Raw genomic sequence first — 17,471 nt, forward strand, 5'->3', positions numbered from 1 at the left:
CCAAAAAACAAAAACGTAAAAAAAACAAGAGCTACTGTGTGCTGACAACTGAAATCTGTACATGCTGTACAGAAATTAGTAAGGTTATGTTATTTTTTAACAGAGGGCTGAAGGCCTGAAATCCTTAAATTGTAATAGATAATATTGTGCCATTCTTAGGTTAATTTTATATATGTGATTTAAATTTATATCATATTTTCGATCCATTACTCAATCCGATTGGTATCAACGGGAAATATAGCCCTCTGCATGCATATTCCATTTTGAAATGTATTGCTGCTCTTAAATGCTACTGATCGATACTGTCAATAATACTACACAAGAATCAGAAGATTCAGAACATGGGGTTTGAACTCAAATGATTGCTGCAGGCTAGCCTTTTAGTTAGCTTTTTTAACAGTTGATAGGATTGGATTGCTTATTCTTGTTTCTAATGCCACATTAGCTCTGTAGAATGAATAATTTTCGTATGCAAGCGATAAAGAGAAATATTCTGAGTTGTATTTCATTTGTTATTTTTCCTTTTGCTTTTGCTTCCACAAGGTTTTTTTTTTTGTTTTTTCTGACAAGTGATTTTATTATTGAGCCAAAACCTAGAATGCCGTAACAAGTCTTGAACCAAAATGGTAAAAGACTCCTCTTGACATAAGGAAATTAGCTTTGGTGGAAACGTAGCCCTGTACACTTACAAAAGAGAGAAGGCTGCTCAAAATGCAATTGGCAGCACAAGCAGAGAAAAGCAAGCCTCTATACAAAAGAATTCGGGCTAAGATCAGAATCAACACTGTGCAAATTAAGAGCCTAAGCTAATCCATCAAAACAAAAAGAGTTCAAACCCTCAAAACAGAGGAGCAATCGAACCCCAACATAAATTAAAAATCTCTTGCTTGCAAGAAACAAGAAAATGGAGGGAAATGTCAAATGCCTGTTAGATATTTAAATTCCTCTTCTCGTAGGACCTTGTAGGTTTACATATGCTTTTACTATCTTTAATAGATTAAATGAATGTTTCAATGTTCTCGGCTATTCTAAACTAATTTGCAGAGAATGTGAGTTTGACATGTTGAACTCGATTAACTTGTGGAAGCATTCATTATATGCAAATAAGTTTAGAATAGCTGAGAAAATAAAGATTAAAAAGTGAAACATTCATTTAATCTATTAAAGATAGTACAAGCATATGTAAACGTACAAGGTCCTACGAGAAGAGGATTTTTCATATCTAACAGGTATTTGACATTTCCCTCCATTTTCAAGTGAAACCCACATTTTGATGTTGTTTTCTCCATATTCAAGAGAGAAGAGAGAAGAGAGAGAGAGAGAGAGGGAGGGGGGGGGGGGAAGGGGGNCAATCCTGTTTTACTCGTTACAGAAGATACCACCTCCTACTAAAAAGTTATAAACTAGTAATTTATGAAGTGATGCTGTGGGTCAGGTCCCCCAGGACCTGTTCTCTCAACCTGTCCATTCTGGTTTTTCTTAGCTTCTCCGTTCAGGTACTGTCTCAAGTCAACGCACATTTTGATGTTGTTTTCTCCATATTCAAGAGAGAGAGAGAGAGAGAGACAGGGAAAGGTGACAAAAAATAAAATCCACATGAAGAAGGTGATAGTTATTTATGAAGTGATGTTGTGGGTCAGGTCCCCCCCGGACTTGTTCTCTCAAGCTGTCCGTTCTGGATTTTCTTAGCTTCTTCGTTCAGGTACTGTCTCAAGTCCTCGATAGAATTGTTTAGATTCCGCTTCTCTATCAAGAGGCAACTCTGTGAGCCTGCGGACAAGAGCAAGAGCAAAGTAAGGCATACCAAACACCTAGAGAACGACATTGTAGTTAAGGCGATTCAATGAAAACCTTGTGCTTTGGCATGGAAGTTGAGAGGATTTCTATATTTATAGACTTCCTAATCAACTTTATGTCGAAGTGGATGAGGAATTATTAATCAATCGCTCAAGTGTAAATTATCATCTGACAAGAAAAGATCGTCTTTCTGTGGATTTTGGCCCTGAGATCATTCTGACGAAGCTTTTCCCAATAAGATGTGAAACAGCCACAAGCAACATCTCATTCGGCTTATTGTAAGTTTTTAGAGTATTAAACTCACGGCCGGCCCTTGGGTAAAGCCACCAAGCAAGGGTTTTACGTTTTCAATTTGAAGAGGTCCCAATTTTAAAAAAATTTATAATTTTATAATAATTATAATATAATTAATTATATTAAAAATGTATAAAAAATATAAAAATAATTAATAATTAATAAAATTATTTGTTTTTTTATTTTTTAATTATATGCTTAATAAATTTTAATTTTTTATTAATTTTTTTATTTCTAGATTACTATTAATTCTTAACTATATTCTCTTATTTTCAATAAACTAACAATTATATATTTTTAATAATCTCCAATAATTATTTTTTTCTCACTTATTTATCTTATTTCCAATCAACACATTTAATAATTTTCAATAGCTATTTTTTTCCTATATATAAAATTAATTATTTTTTACAATGTATAATATTTACTTTTAAAATCTTCCTTTTTCATTTGTATTTTCTTTCTTTAATTTTAATTTTTCTCCAAAGAATACACAGGAAGTCTGTTCTTTTATTATCTTCATAAAGTTGTGAATCTCATTTGCGGTTTGTAATAAGCATTCAACAATTAAGTACTATTGTTCTAATATTTACATATTTTTTTTACTTTAATTTAGAGTTTATATTATATTGTTATGTTATTTTTATTTTATGTGATAGTTGATTTATTTGAATTAGAAATTTTGATTGTTGATTTTATATTAGCCATTTAAAAAATATAAGATAATTATAATAGTTCACTATTTTTGTACCTCATGTCAAATCGAAAATATGAATCTGATTATTCAAGTAATTTTTTCACTTCAAAATAGATTTAAACAATTTAAAATATATGAAAATATTTTTAGTTTTTAATTTAGAGGTAAAAAGTTAAAATCATGAGATGATAATAGTTTGAAAAAATATTGCCTTAATCTTGAATGTTTATTAAAATATAACAACTATTCTGATATTGATGGTTCAAACTTATTTTCAGAGTTAAAAATTTAAAAAGAAATTATACAAGAAAAAAACAATCCAATTAACATACTTAATCATATAAGAATACTCGATTTTTTTCTAAATGCATATATTGCTTTTAAAACAATGTTAACAATTTCAATAAATATTACATTAAGAGAAAGAAGTTTTTCAAAACTAAAATTAATAAAATTTTATTTAAGATCAACATTGTTTTAAGAAAGATTAAATGAATTGACTATATTGTCAATTGAAAAAGAAATATTAGAAGAATTTTTTTTTGACCTAAGAGCAAAAATTTTAACATATTAATGGGAACTAATCCAAGCAATGGACCTTAACAAGATAATTCCAAGATCCAAAGTGATAAGTCATAAGAATAACATACCATATTAGAAGAATTTGATTATAAAAGTTTAATTAAAAATTTTGCATCTCAAAAAGTTAAAAAAATAAAATTTTAATATATATTTTTTAATTTTAATAAAAAAAAGCCTAATTTAAATGTTTCGTTTTAGGCCTTTAAACTTATTGGGCCGTCCCTATTTGTAATGCACAATATTCAAAGCTAGATCTAAGGTGGTTGATATAATTGTTACAAGAGAGTAACTAAAAATACCTTTTTCCCAAATTTTGAATTATTTTTCAATTCTTTCTGTTTTCTCTCTTTTTCTCCGATGTTGTGTTCATCATTCTCTTCAACTTTTCTTCTCAAAATCGCTTCAGATTGAAATTCCGACACTATCAACATCCTCGTTAGAGAAATCGGACACCAAACATCACCGTAACCGGCATTCTAACCTTTGCTACACCCTTGTACTGTACTATGGAGTCTGATCCAGTGAACATCTCGCCTTTACATCTGCAGCTTCAAGTTTCACCAACCTTTGAATCACCTCATCTTTCTCGTCTATGAAGTTTAGTTCCAACTTCTTATTGAGTTTGTAGATTTCCTTTGCTTCTATTACTAAGATCGAATTTCTCAATTTCTCTTCTTGATATCAATGTCTGCATATCATCATATCACATAAACATTTATTGCGTTCAATTAAACTCTCGTACTTATATTTTCCTATAAGAATTTCTTGATTGAAAAATCTCTGTACAAGTCTTTTGCCAGTAACACATTGGTTTCCGATATCTTGAGGAATAATTGCCTATAAGATGATCACGATCTTCTCAACTATGCACTCCTTCACAAAAAATTTTAGGTAGTTTGCAAGTAAGCTTGTGGTGGAATTATCAATCAATGTTTTTCTGGCCGAGTTTTGGTGTTTTAATATGGATAATATAATAACTTTTTAATATCTGATAATATTGTTTGATGTTTTGAAATGGAGTTTCTATTTTAAAATTTAATAAATTTGAGATAAATTAAAACAATCTTTAATGATTTGAATGTATTTTACTCTTAAAATTCTTTATTGTAATGATTATAACAAATAGTAATAGTAATAATGTACTAATGCAAAACCTATATATAACCTAGAATATTATTTTTTGCAATAATTAAATTAAATATAGCTTTTTAAGGTTTGGTATAATACTAATATTATTTGTATTTTTTTTAATCAATACAAATGTTATAAGTATTTAACTCCAAATATTTTTTGGGTAAATCGACAATTAATAGATTTTTTAGATAAGAAAAAAGAAAAAAAAAGAAGAGAGATAAGCATATATCAAAACTAAAATGTTTTAAGCTTTTCTTAAAAATGGTTAATGGTTTAGTGCATGTCTAAATAACAAGTCACAATTTATATATACAAACATGAGAAGAAAAAGTAACAATATTAGAAGGAAGTTTATTGAATCAATTAACATAAGGGGTAGAATGAGAGACTATAATTCTGTCACAATTCCAGAGTACAACCAAAACAGAGAACACCCCAAATTACAAACAATATAACATTTAACCAAAAACCGAAAACAAACAATCAAACAATATTACAATCCCCGAACTAAAAAACCAACTAGTCATACGACTCAAACAGACACCCTCACACTTGAAAAATCTGACAAGAGAAATCTGCTCATAACTGATACAACCAAATGGGAAGCTTCACAAACTCACCACCATGCCATAAACATATCACCCCAATCCACACCAGCCTTTGCCAAAGAATCTGCATGCCATTTGCTTCTCCGAACACATTCGGAAGTAAATTACTCTAACCTCTCCAATAAACACATCAATCTCATTAAAAACGGACCACAATTTTGAAGGAGATCAGAGCATTCGTTCTCTAACGTACTTCGAATAGTTTTTCAGAACACAGTTGAAGTGGTAGCATACAGAATTTGCACTCTCAAGAGTCAAATCTAGACAAGGCTTACCACATTCGAAACATTTAGGGCAGTAGCCAATTTTCTTCGTAAAAGTGAGACGGGGTTCTTGATCTTCGTTGAGGTAGGTGCTCCCAATCTTAATAAATGGATATTTTCCAAGAACACATTTAGGATGAGCAGAATTATCACAAATGGAACAAAGGTAAAACCAATAATTTGGATCTCTTTTCTCTTCACAAATATCACAATAATGTTGTTCCGGATCATCATTTTCGTCATGATAGACAAGTTTTAGGATGTGTTTATCACACTTGTGCCGTGCTGCAAGTGGAAGTGTCAAGCATGCATAATCCAAAGCATAAATATCAGTGCACTCCTTACATTTGTAAGCATTCCCATGATAAATGCCACAACCACATGCAGTGCATTTCCCTTTATATTCGCTATTTAAAAAGATGTGGTCTTTGTGTCCTGAATGTTGGTGGGCATGAGGAATACTAGCACATCGAAGGCATACCTTGAGGTCGCAATCAGAACAGCAGTAAAAAAAACCACTACAAACATGAAGACAAAAGCGACATTCAAAAATGCAAGGTGATTCTGTTGCCTCTATCTTCAAAAGAAAAGTGGCAATTGATTCAAGGGTAGTGTGGTGCTTATGAAACCAATGATGCTTCTTTCTTGGTAATTCAGCACAAGATTTATGGAGAAAGAAATCACATTGTGAACAATAGTAAAACAAACCTGAGATAGATAGCACGCATCCATCACAACATTTATCATCTTCTTCTTTGATCTTGTCTCCTAACATTAAGTCGTGGCCATGACTGAAATGTTCTATCTTTTCTGCTTCCCCACTTTGGTTCACCTCAATAACACGAGTGATGGAAGAATCCGTGACTGAATTGTCACTTGGCTCATCTTGATTTTCTGAATCAATTATCCAGTGCATATCTTCCACAATAGCACAATTCACATGAACAATATATTTGCAATCTTGCCTCCAACAACTATAACAGCCATGCTCCTTTTTCACTTCTTTGTAACAAACTCTGCATTCATGCTTTTGATCAAGGTCACTTTCTCGAACAAAATAGTTGTGAAAAATAGGATGATCATAATGCATTGCGGTTTTGATGATGCGTGGCAGTGAAGTGCATTTCTTATGGACTTGGAGGTGACATGTAGAACATATATAAGAAGCATAATTGCCCTCGGTACCACATGCATCACAAATAAACGAGCCTTGTCTCCAAAACAAGTTGAATGGGTGTTCATGAGTTTTATTTTCAATAACAAGGCTTGGAAATGCACAATCAATGTGAATGCCAAAATTGCAAGGAGAACATCCATAAAAATATCCCCGTTCTTTGTTTTTGCATATCTCGCAAAAGTTATACTTGTTATGGAATTTTAAAGAAAGAGGATGCATACGGTGACAGGGATGATTAATCTCCTTTTGTAACTCATCAGGATTTCTTTCAGTCTTCAGTGTTTTCGTATTTAAACATTCCAAGTGGGCATGAGAGCAGCATGTTTCACACCAAAAAGCCAAATCTTGACAAGAATCACCACATTCAAAACATTCATCAGATTTAAGGTTGGAAACCTTCTTGACAGTAATCAGAGGGTGTGGATGATTTTTATGACTGAGGGTACTCCCATCCTTAATAAATGGATATTTTCCAAGTGCACATTTTGGATGAGCAGAATTGTTGCAAATGGAACAACGGTAAAACCAATGATTTGGAAGTCTTCTCTCTCCACAAATATCACAATGAGGTCGTTCCAGATCATCATTTTCATCATAATAAACAAGTTTTAGGATGTGTTTATCACACCTGTGCCGTGCTGCAAGTGGAAGTGTCAAGCATTTCAAATCCAAACCATAATGAATGCAATCCGTACATCTGTATGCTTTCTCATGATCAATACAATCGCCACAGGCAGCGCATTTCCCTTCAAAGCTGATATCAGAAAAGGTGAGTTCATCTTTGTGTCCTGGATGTTGGTGGGGATTGGGAATACTAACACAGCGAGGGCATATCTCATGTTCACATAGATCACAGGAGTAAGAGAAACCAGTGCAACTTTGAAGACAAAAGTAACATTGAAAAGGAGTGGTAACTTTTACATAGACAAGAAAGTGTTGTGGATGTGACCAGTGACACACCTCCTCTGGCATTTCAAGACAAGCTTTATGGAGATAAAAATCACGTTGTGAAGAGTAGTAAAACAAACCTGAGAAGAACAGTAGTATAACAAATCTTTAATTGTAATTATAATAGGAGTGAAATAGTAGAGAAGAACACTTACGAAAAAATAAAAATAATATAGCTTGTGAAAAGGTATGCTCAATCCAAATGAAATAATAACGTCACTGTAAAGTACAAATTTCTTTGAGAAGTTTCCAAAAGTGAAAATTCGTATTAAATATGGTGAATTCAGTAGAAACATAGACGAAATGGGTTTTGAATGATGATGGGTTGTTTGCGAAGGAAGTTGATTTTTCTTTGGCTTCTTTCTGCTTTTTGCTATAATGGGGAATTGCTGGTGCAGGTGGGAGCCTTCCATTTACAGAGTCTCATCTAATGCTAATTAAGTCAGACTGGTGAGAGATTGCTTGCTCGAGACTGGTGAGGCGTGATTGCAGGCTGAAGGCGGCAAAGGAAAGCAAAGTTAGTGTTTGATAAGAGAGGAAAGACACTGGTGACGCTGTAATGGCCATTGGGAACCAGAGATTGTGAATTAGAGATGACTCTGTTGGTACTTCCCTTTCAAAATCTGGAGTCAGGCGGTAACTGTTGGCTGAAGGCGGCACGAAAGGAAAGCAAAGTTAGAGTTTGATAAAAGAGGAGAGAATGCAGCGACTTCCACAACGATTCCCTAGAGCAATACAGGATTTCATGACAATCTTTGTCAGTAATCTACCTACGAGAGTAGATTGAAGTGTATCCTCTCTTCTTGTTTTGATCAGTTTCTATTTCAATATGTTAAATACAATGATTGGGCAAAAACAAAAAAAAAATAAAAATAAAACAAACCTGAGATAAAAAGCCCGCATCCATCACAATATAAATCATCATCATCTTCATCGATCTTGTCTCCTAACGTTAAGTTGGGTTGATGACTGATATATGTCAGTGCGCAGCACTCACTCCTAGGATGCATGAAAGAATCCATGGCTGAATTGTCACCGGTGTGTATCTTTCACTGATGCAGCGGAAGGGTATTTCAGGTCTGATGTCTTAAGTTTCAATATAACACTAACAGAAGTCAATAGTTAATATAATAGTGCAACTTCTCAAATAAAAAATAATAATAATGGGAAGAATGAATTGAGCTGTACTTCACTCACCCTTTCCGAATCATATAAATTACATACTAAGTTTCAAATGTTTTCCATAATCAATTATCAAGAAAGACTTATAATTTAATTAAATACTAAAAAAAGAATGCCTCGAATGCCATGATACCATGAGTCATGAGTCAGGACAATCGACTGTTATAAAGAAAGACTCACCACAACTTTTCATTATTAAAACACTATGCCTTACCAATATAAATTAATTAAGAAATACATTAATGGAAGATTGAAAAAGAAATACCGGAAGGCATACTTAAATCCACACTCACAGGGAGGTATTAGCTTATGCGTATACATTATTTTCTGGTAAATTAAAGATCGGTACCAAATAAATTTAATAATCTTATTTTGCTTGGTTTTATCTATCAGCCATGGCATGGAAATTCATTCGATGCCAACACTAAATTTGACAGCATGCGTTCAAGTGTAGATCAAGTCGTTTTCTCTGCCTCACAAGGAAGTTGCAGCATCATGAAGCATTATTTTTTCCCTTTAAATTAACAAGTGATAGCTAATGACGATAGGTATGCTTCATTTAACACATTGGCTCCTTGATGGAGAGGTCCACTCGAGTTGCTTTACCAGGCTTAAGGTTAAAAAACCATTTTCTTTTACTTTACTTCTGATTTCAGAGGGCCGATGGAAATGAATCAACAAAGAACATCAAAGGATATCCACGGTATTTGTATTTCTCTATGTTTTGTTCATGTTCTGTTATGATTTGATATCTATTTATTTTTATTTTGCACAGATGATTGATACTTTTATTTGGCAGGTATATCTTCCCTGGGTTTGTGTTTGCTTTTGGATTTACTGTTTGTGTTCTCCTTGTTAGTTCATTCTAATATTGTCGGTTGGCCTCCTCGGTTGCGCCGCCGGTTGTGGTTGGCTTTGCCCTTGCTGAACTGCACTACTTCCGGTTGCTTACTTTGTGTATGGCTTTGCGCTAGCACTGTATTGATGGAGAAATCACTTAAATTTTTTTGAACATGGTTTATTTTCAGTGCCGGAATTAAGATGGTGATGATTGTCAATTTTTTTGAATTTTTTTTATTATATATATAATTTAATATATAAATTTATGATTTTAGATAATTACTTTTTAATTTCATTTCATGTTAAATTCTAAAACCATAGCTGTATACCTGTCTTAATGTTTTTTATTCCTTTTCCTGTCTGTTGCATGGGGTTTCCTGTCGTCTTTCAAGGTGCTATTTTTTGGCTGTTGTTTCTGTTTCTTTTTGGACACACCGTTCGTCTGCTGATTTCTTTTCTTGGCCGCCCACGATTTGTTTCTTTTGCCTATTTCTCTTCGTTCAAAAAGCATCGATTTTTTTATTATTTATGGACTATCATAATTGTTTTTTCTATTGTTTTTGGTTTGGGTTTTTCGTTTTTTGGTTGCATAAGGTAATAAGGTTTGGTTTACTCATGGAGAAATGAATTGTAATGGTGTTTCAATCCAAAGCATGTTATTTGAAGCTTAGAAGGAATATATATATATATATATATAATTATGGAGAATACTTAGGTTTCCTTCGTTGCTGCATCCTGCTGCTTTAGGTTGGTTACTTGGGTTTGGTGGCTTTGTGAACAGTTACTTTATTCTATTTTAGTGTACCATTATTGTTTTTATTATAATAATTTTCAACTAAGAAATTATTATTTGTGTAATTTATGAAAGTTAAATTTTTTTTTCAAATTCTATTAAGTTTAATTTCACACGTTTAAGTTAAATTTTAAAACAATAACATGTTTATAATATTAATTTTTTGTTTAAATGCATGAAGTTATTTTTTTTGTGAAAAAATTGGTTAGGCAGTTTGAGAGATGTAAATTAAAAATTTGAATTATAAATTCTGAACCACCATTTGTAAAGAAAAGTTCTAGAATTTGTTTATGATTTTAGGATATTCTTATAGCAAAAATCATTTCTTTATTTGAAGAGTGAAAGAAAGGATTAAGCATTTTAAGTAAGTTCACTGAAGGTCATAAATACCCTAAAATATTTAAAATATAGTTGCATATAGCACACTCAAGAACCAGATCTTGGCAACCTTTACCGCATTTAGCACATTTTGGGTAGTAGTAAATCTTCCTGATAAAAGTGAGGAGGCGAATGATCTTTATACGTATATGTGCTCCCAAACTAGATAAATAGAAATTCTTCAAAAACGCATCTAACATAAACAGAATGATCACAAATTGAGCAAAGATAAAATTAATGATTTGAATTTATTTCTTCTTCTCATATATCACAGTAATGTTGTTCTAAATCATATTTTCATCATTATAAATAAGTTTTAAAAAGTGTTTATCACACTTATGTCACACTACTTGTGGAAGAATAATGCATTCAAAATGCAAAAGCATAGTTGCAATCCTTACATCTGTATGCATGATAAGGTTGAATACCACAAGCAGTGCATCCCCCTTTATATTTGAGATCACAAAAGAGGGGGTGTTCATGGCCCTGATAAATGACGATATCAGAAATTCTAGCACATTTAAGGCACAACGAGAGATCACACTCATCACAGTTGCAAGCGAAATCGCTGCATTGATAATAACAACCATTACATTCAAAAATGCAGTTGGATTTAAGGTTTTGCAGGTGCGGGTTGGACCAATAATACTTCTTCATTGGTAATTCAGCACAAGTCTTAGGAAAAAGAAAATCGCATTGCAAACAATAGTAAAATGAATCCAAGATAGAGAGCATGCATCCATCGCAATGTTTGTCATCATCCTCTTCGATCTTGTCTTCTAAAATTAAGTAGTGTTCATGGCTGAAATGATTTATCTTTGTTGCTTCTCCACATTCATTCACCTCAATAACACAAGTGATAGAACACCCTATGGAACTTTCAATGGGCTCATCCTGATTTTCTGAATCAACTATGTAGTACAAATCCTCATCCTCAGTAGCACAAGTCACATGGACAATATAACTGCAATCCTCAGTAGCACAAGTCACATGTCACATGGACAATATAACTGCAATCCTCAGTAGCACAAGTCACATGGACAATATAACTGCAATCCTCAGTAGCACAAGTCACATGTCACATGGACGATATAACTGCAATCCTCAGTAGCACAAGTCACATGGACAATATAACTGCAATCCTGCTTCAAACAACAATAACACCCATACTCTCTTTTCACTTCATGATAACAAATCTTGCATTCTTGCTTTACAATATCCTTTTCTTGACTGAAATAATGGTGGAAAACAAAGTGGTCATGCCGTGAGATTTTGATGATGCTTGGCAATGAAGTGCACTTCTTATGAACTTAGAGATGACATGTAGAACACATATACGAAAGATTTATTCCCCTCAGTGCCGCATTCATCACAAATAAATGATTCCTGTCCCCATAACAAGCTAAAGGGGTGCTCATTACGAGTTTTATCTCCAATAACAGGGCGAGGCCATACACATTCAATGTCAATGTCAAAATTGCAAGGAGAACAACGATAAAAGTATCCGAAATGATTAGTTTGGCAAAGCTTGCATTGCAAAATAGTCTCCTTTGTTCACTAAATTCGACAAAAAAAGGGTGTAATCGATGGCAGGGGTGATTAATTTCAGTGGGTAATTGAGCACATTTCTTATGAAAATAAATTCTGCAATCAATGCAAATATATATAGAATCTGTTAATGGTTCCTCACAGGTGAAGGAAATAAATTTTTTCAGTTCATCTTTATGGTTTTCAATGAAGAGCAATGGATGCAGGTGGGCATTGTATTTGGATTCTAGCAAATTTTGACCAAGTGAAAATAAAGCACATTTGACATCAAGGGAAAACGCGCAAAAAGGACATCGATAAATGAATATCTGACCTGGTTCCTGGCATAGATCACAACAACCAACACCTTTCCGAAGAATAAGAAAAGGGTGTTCCCAATGAAGACGGTGATGATTAATTTCTAAAGGTGCCTGGGCACATTTTTCATGAAGATGAAACACGCATTCCTCGCAGCTGTAGCTTTGGGTTGACAATAATGGATCCCCCAAAAGCTGAGCAACAAGATTCTTTGCTTTCGTTGTACACCAAGGGATGGTCCAAAAAATCCTCTGTTTCACTCTCCATCTCCATGTTAGAGTAATGAGTTTGAGTTATCACCACCAAATTGATGAGATATTGTCAGGTTGCACGTAGAGACAATGGTCAAGTATGTGGAAAGGCTGACGGAAGAAAGTGGGAAAAAGATAGAAAGTAAAAAAGAGAGATAAAGCCTCAAGTACAGGAGGTAAAACAGAGAAAAGAAAAGTCTTTTCATGTCAGATTCTTCATTTTATTGGCCAATGATGTCAGATTGATTTGTGATAAGCTTAGGATAAAGGATTAGGTGTATATCACTCACTTTTGTTTGAAGGGTACACTGAAAATTATTCAAGATTTGATCTTGAAATGAAGATTTGATCTTGCCATTGCTCGTTTATATATAAACAGAATAAAAATATTCCAGAAAAATATCTCACTGAGCATTAAACAGAGAGAATAAAAAAAAAAAAAGAAGAAATGTTTGATGTACTTTCTCTTCCACTTTCACTTCTCCCATCAACACCACCAGCAACACCCGCCAAGCCTCTTCATTGCCGTGCCACTACTCGTATACGACGTCGTTTATATACCAAACCAAACCCTCTTCTCTCTCGTCCTTTCTCTTTCACGTCCTTTCCCAAACTACCCCTTAATTGCTCTTCCTCTTCCATGCCCTTTCAAGTCTCCTCTTCGTCTCAGGTTCTTCTTTTTTTTCTCTCTTTGGGTCTTCTACATATTTTCAACTGAAAGGTCCCTTCCTTCTTTTTTTTTTTTTTAAATTTAAAGTTCTGTTCTTTGGATACCGTTTTCGTTCTTTTAATGAGTTTTTCTTTTGTGAGAATTTTGGGAGATACTATATATGGGTTTTGAGAGTAGTTTGAGAATTTTTATTACATTGAGAGAAATAGTTTATCTTTGGTTTTATCCTTTCTTTTAGGGTTAAATTTGACAAAAAGGATTAAGGCTTAAAAAAAATTAAATTTGGAATGATGAAAATAAAGATGGGATTTGCTAATAATACTGAATGTTTGGATAAGCACTGCAAAACAGATGTAATTGGGAAGAAAACTTGACACTTCTAATAGAATTTGAATTTCTTTTTTTTTTTTTGTTTTCATTTAGAATCTGATTGGGTATTTGGTTTTGAAAAGATACAATGCTAATTTTTGGAATACTAATTTACCTAAAATGGTGATCAGTTGCAGGACAGTTTGTTGTATTCGAGGGCATATTGGGTTAGTAAAACTATAATAGCGTGGAATGTAGATGTTGGGGATGGTTCCTGCTACTTGTATGCAAGTAAAGTTGCTGCTTTATCTGTTACAGATGATGGAATTCAAGGTTTGGATTAGGCTAACAATTACATTTTAATCGTGGTGATCTAAGTTTCTCATAAGCCTCTTGTCTTTGTTGTAAATCAAAAGACGGCTGTCTAAGTTTGATGTAATCTTTGTCATGATAGGCCAGGATGCAGAAATTAAACTTGAGGAAGACAGAAATGGGCTGCCTCCAAATGTAACAAAATTTCTTTTCCCAGTTGCAGTAATAATTTAAACTTTTAGTTCTACCACTGCTAGTTGTTGTTGGTCTCATTGTGTGGTTTGCCTACACATTGGTTCTTATTTCTGCCAACACATAATAAAAGCATATTTTTAATAAGTTTGAAGTACTCCTTGTAATTGACTTACACCTCTAGCCTTGAGCTTGATAGGTAATTGAGAAGTTTCCTCATATTCAAAATTATAGAGCTTTCAAAGTGCCTCCTGCTCTGGACGCCAAAAATCTCCTCAAATGCCAATTAGCAGTTGCTGCATTCAACTGTACGCATTTTGGCTGTGTTTTGTTTCTTTTCCTTTCTCTTCTATTTATGTGGAAATTATTTGCCACCAGTAATTAAGAAAGTAGATGATCTCATATCAGGATAATAAGTTTTGAAGTATCCTCAGTTATGTCTTGGACATTTTTTAATTATATTTCTGTTTTTGCTGACAACCTATTGCTGCCAATTCAGTTTTAAATTTGTTTATTCAAGTATATATTTGTATGCTTGTTTTGTCCATCCAATGATCTGTTGGACATTTTCAATTGGGTCTTTCTTTTTAGTTGGTAACATTGGTTTGGTGATGTGTTAGGGTAAATTATTGCCGCCATTCTGTGTTTCTTGTCCATTTTCTCTGGAAATTGCATCATATATTTTGTAAGCTCTATTGTGTGAGCATTAATTTGTTTGATGAAGTCACTCTTATCTATTTTCTGGACACATTTATTATCAAATTCTCTTTGTCTGAATGAACATAATGCATCTAATTTCTTTTGGCCGGTTAGTGCTTTTAACTTGGTGCCTATCATTTATATCTCCTTTATCCTTCTTCTATACAGCCCATGGAAACTGCAGCAATGCTACTGGTTTGCAGTTACCTGGCATCCTGGATGAATTATTCTCATATGATGGTCCTCTTGGTGCACATTATTTAGGAGAAGTGGTGTCTCTATACCTTTGGGCTCCCACTGCCCAAGTATGCACTATTACTTTAGAAAAAAATTGAAGAAGTCTTGTTTATGCTCTTTAGAATCATTATTTTTTGCTTATTTGTGAATCAAATTAGGCAGTGCATGCTCATATCTATAAGGATCCAATGGGTGGGAGTCCGCTGGAAATAATCCAGCTGGTGGAAACTAATGGTGTTTGGAGTACTAAAGGACCAAAAAGATGGGAAGGCTGTTACTATGTGTATGAAGTATCTGTCTATCATCCAAGCACCTTGCAAATTGAAAAATGTTATGCAAATGATCCATATGCAAGAGGGTATGTTGTTTCTCTCTGCTAGCCAACAATTCTCTGGTATAGCTGTGCGTGATTTGTGTCTAAAGTTATGTGGTCTGCTTTTACCTGATCATGGTTATATTTATGTAGTTGAGATAAAGATCATATACATTTAATGTGCTGTTTATGCTGTTTCCTTGTTGAATCAGGCTTTCATCAGATGGAAGGCGAACTTTGTTTGTTAATCTTGATTCCAACGGTTTAAAACCTGAAGGATGGGATGAATTGGCAGACAAGAAACCTGATATACTTTCTTTCTCTGACATAAGTATATATGAATTACACATACGGGATTTTAGGTATATATGTAATTCTTATATTGTTCTTACAACGTAATCTAGGTCACATTTACTTTATTTCCTGAGAACATTATAGGTTTTATGGGTTAGTATGTAGTATGTTATAAGATTTTTCTCAGGTGGTGTTCAAATAGTTTGTAGAGTTATTGGATCAGAAGAGTCTCTTCAAACACCAGGCCCCAAACTTAAAATGTGGAGCCTTCCCTGTCTATGGTTTTCTCTATTTGGAGCTGTGGCTCATGTTACCCTTCATAATTTGGTTCATTTGAAGAGAACATGACTGGGGGGATTGGGAGTGGGGAGGAAGGAGGAGGGTGAATCTGAACTATAGCCTGCTTGTTCCTACTCCTTCTGAGGATCAGGGAAAGTAGGCTAAGGTTTGTGTAACCTAAAATGTCCACATGTTCCAATTTTAGGTAATGTGCAAAATTAGGGCATTTTTTGTTTCTTCTTTGGCCCTTGTGCAGTGGTCAGCAAGTTGTGTTAATAATGAGAATCTTTGTCGCTACTGCAGTGCCAATGACAACACTGTTAATCCTGACTTTTGTGGCGGTTATATGGCTTTCACCTTGCAGGTAGTTGTGTTCTTGTGATCCATATTTTTGGAAGAAAGTTGTTCTCGAAAGAATGCAAGGGTTTCTTGGCTAGTCTGTACTATAATTCTAAGATGTTTATAGTTCCTGCTACAACACAATTTCTGAGCATACATGATTTAATTTCCTTTGCATCATTCCTTTTTGGAATTGATGTCGTTTTTAATCTTAAATAGGATCCTTGATTGATTTGAAAGAGTAAAGCAAGCTTTGCAGTTTCATTGGAACTTGGATTCTAATGCAAATGTATCTGTACAATATGGAATTAGAAATACTACCACTGTACTCCCTCTGTCCCAATATCAATGTCTTGTTTGACTTTGGCACATGGTTTTAGGAAAATTTTTTCATTTTTCGCTTTTGTTATATTGAAAATTTTGAAATTATCTTTACTGTTAAGTATTCTTTTAATATACAAGAAGTGTAAAATGTAAAGAAGGTTTAAAGCCGTGAATTACAGACAATGATGTTTGGTACAAGGAATCGTGTTGAAAAATTGCATGATTTAAAAGCAAAGTTTTCGTTTTGTTACACAAGAGATGGTATTTCTGAGTTTGGGTGCCTTGCTGTGAGTCAGCCTAAAATCCATCACGGCATTTGTGTGATCCACTTCTGTAGTTACTAAGGAAAGAAGCAATAAAAGTTTAACGAGTGTACATATATATTTTCACGTGTAAGGAAAAGAAAATACTATGATTATGCACTTCTGTTTCCTTTTCTTTGTGATAAAGATGATTATGCATGATTATTTGGTACTTAACAATAAGTACATACAATTTGAAGGACTCAGCAGGAGTGCTCCATTTGAAGAAATTATCAAATGCTGGCATCACTCATGTTCATTTGCTGCCAACATTCCAGTTTGCTGGTGTTGATGATGAGAGTGAGAACTGGAAGTATGTGGGTAAGAGGATTTCCTAGTTTAACATCTTGGATGTTGCATTTAAAGCAACAATTTCTCCTGTTTCTAATTCCCTTGTTTTTTTTTTTTTTTT

The 17,471-nt window shown here is 33.7% G+C and overlaps 3 protein-coding genes across 5 annotated transcripts in view; 1 reads left to right on the forward strand and 2 right to left on the reverse strand.

The window, feature by feature from the left end:
- On the reverse strand, positions 207-8,522 carry LOC18586525. Its single transcript, XM_018128802.1, has 4 exons — positions 8,384-8,522; positions 5,347-7,580; positions 1,707-1,811; positions 207-302 (listed from the first exon to the last, which is right to left on the reverse strand). The coding sequence occupies exons 1-4, from the start codon at positions 8,520-8,522 to the stop codon at positions 207-209; spliced, it is 2,574 nt and encodes an 857-aa protein (XP_017984291.1).
- On the reverse strand, positions 11,063-12,811 carry LOC18586526. The gene is made up of 3 exons (XM_018128803.1): positions 12,713-12,811; positions 12,555-12,641; positions 11,063-11,665 (listed from the first exon to the last, which is right to left on the reverse strand). The coding sequence occupies exons 1-3, from the start codon at positions 12,809-12,811 to the stop codon at positions 11,063-11,065; spliced, it is 789 nt and encodes a 262-aa protein (XP_017984292.1).
- Positions 12,730-17,471, forward strand: part of LOC18586527 (pullulanase 1, chloroplastic) — an 18,319-nt gene continuing 13,577 nt past the window's right edge. For 2 of the 3 annotated variants that reach the window (XM_007009976.2, XM_018129327.1), the window contains exons 1-9: positions 12,730-13,459; positions 13,960-14,101; positions 14,223-14,275; positions 14,472-14,580; positions 15,140-15,276; positions 15,367-15,566; positions 15,734-15,883; positions 16,398-16,458; positions 17,260-17,380. In XM_007009976.2, coding sequence (XP_007010038.2) covers positions 13,238-13,459; positions 13,960-14,101; positions 14,223-14,275; positions 14,472-14,580; positions 15,140-15,276; positions 15,367-15,566; positions 15,734-15,883; positions 16,398-16,458; positions 17,260-17,380 — 1,195 coding nt within the window. In that variant the 5' untranslated portion in view covers positions 12,730-13,237. The remainder of the gene's footprint in view (positions 13,460-13,959; positions 14,102-14,222; positions 14,276-14,471; positions 14,581-15,139; positions 15,277-15,366; positions 15,567-15,733; positions 15,884-16,397; positions 16,459-17,259; positions 17,381-17,471) is intronic. The other variant, XM_018129326.1, reaches the window with a different exon arrangement.

Source organism: Theobroma cacao, chromosome 10 (genome assembly GCF_000208745.1).
Source record: "Theobroma cacao cultivar B97-61/B2 chromosome 10, Criollo_cocoa_genome_V2, whole genome shotgun sequence".
Classification (NCBI taxonomy): Eukaryota; Viridiplantae; Streptophyta; class Magnoliopsida; order Malvales; family Malvaceae; genus Theobroma; species Theobroma cacao.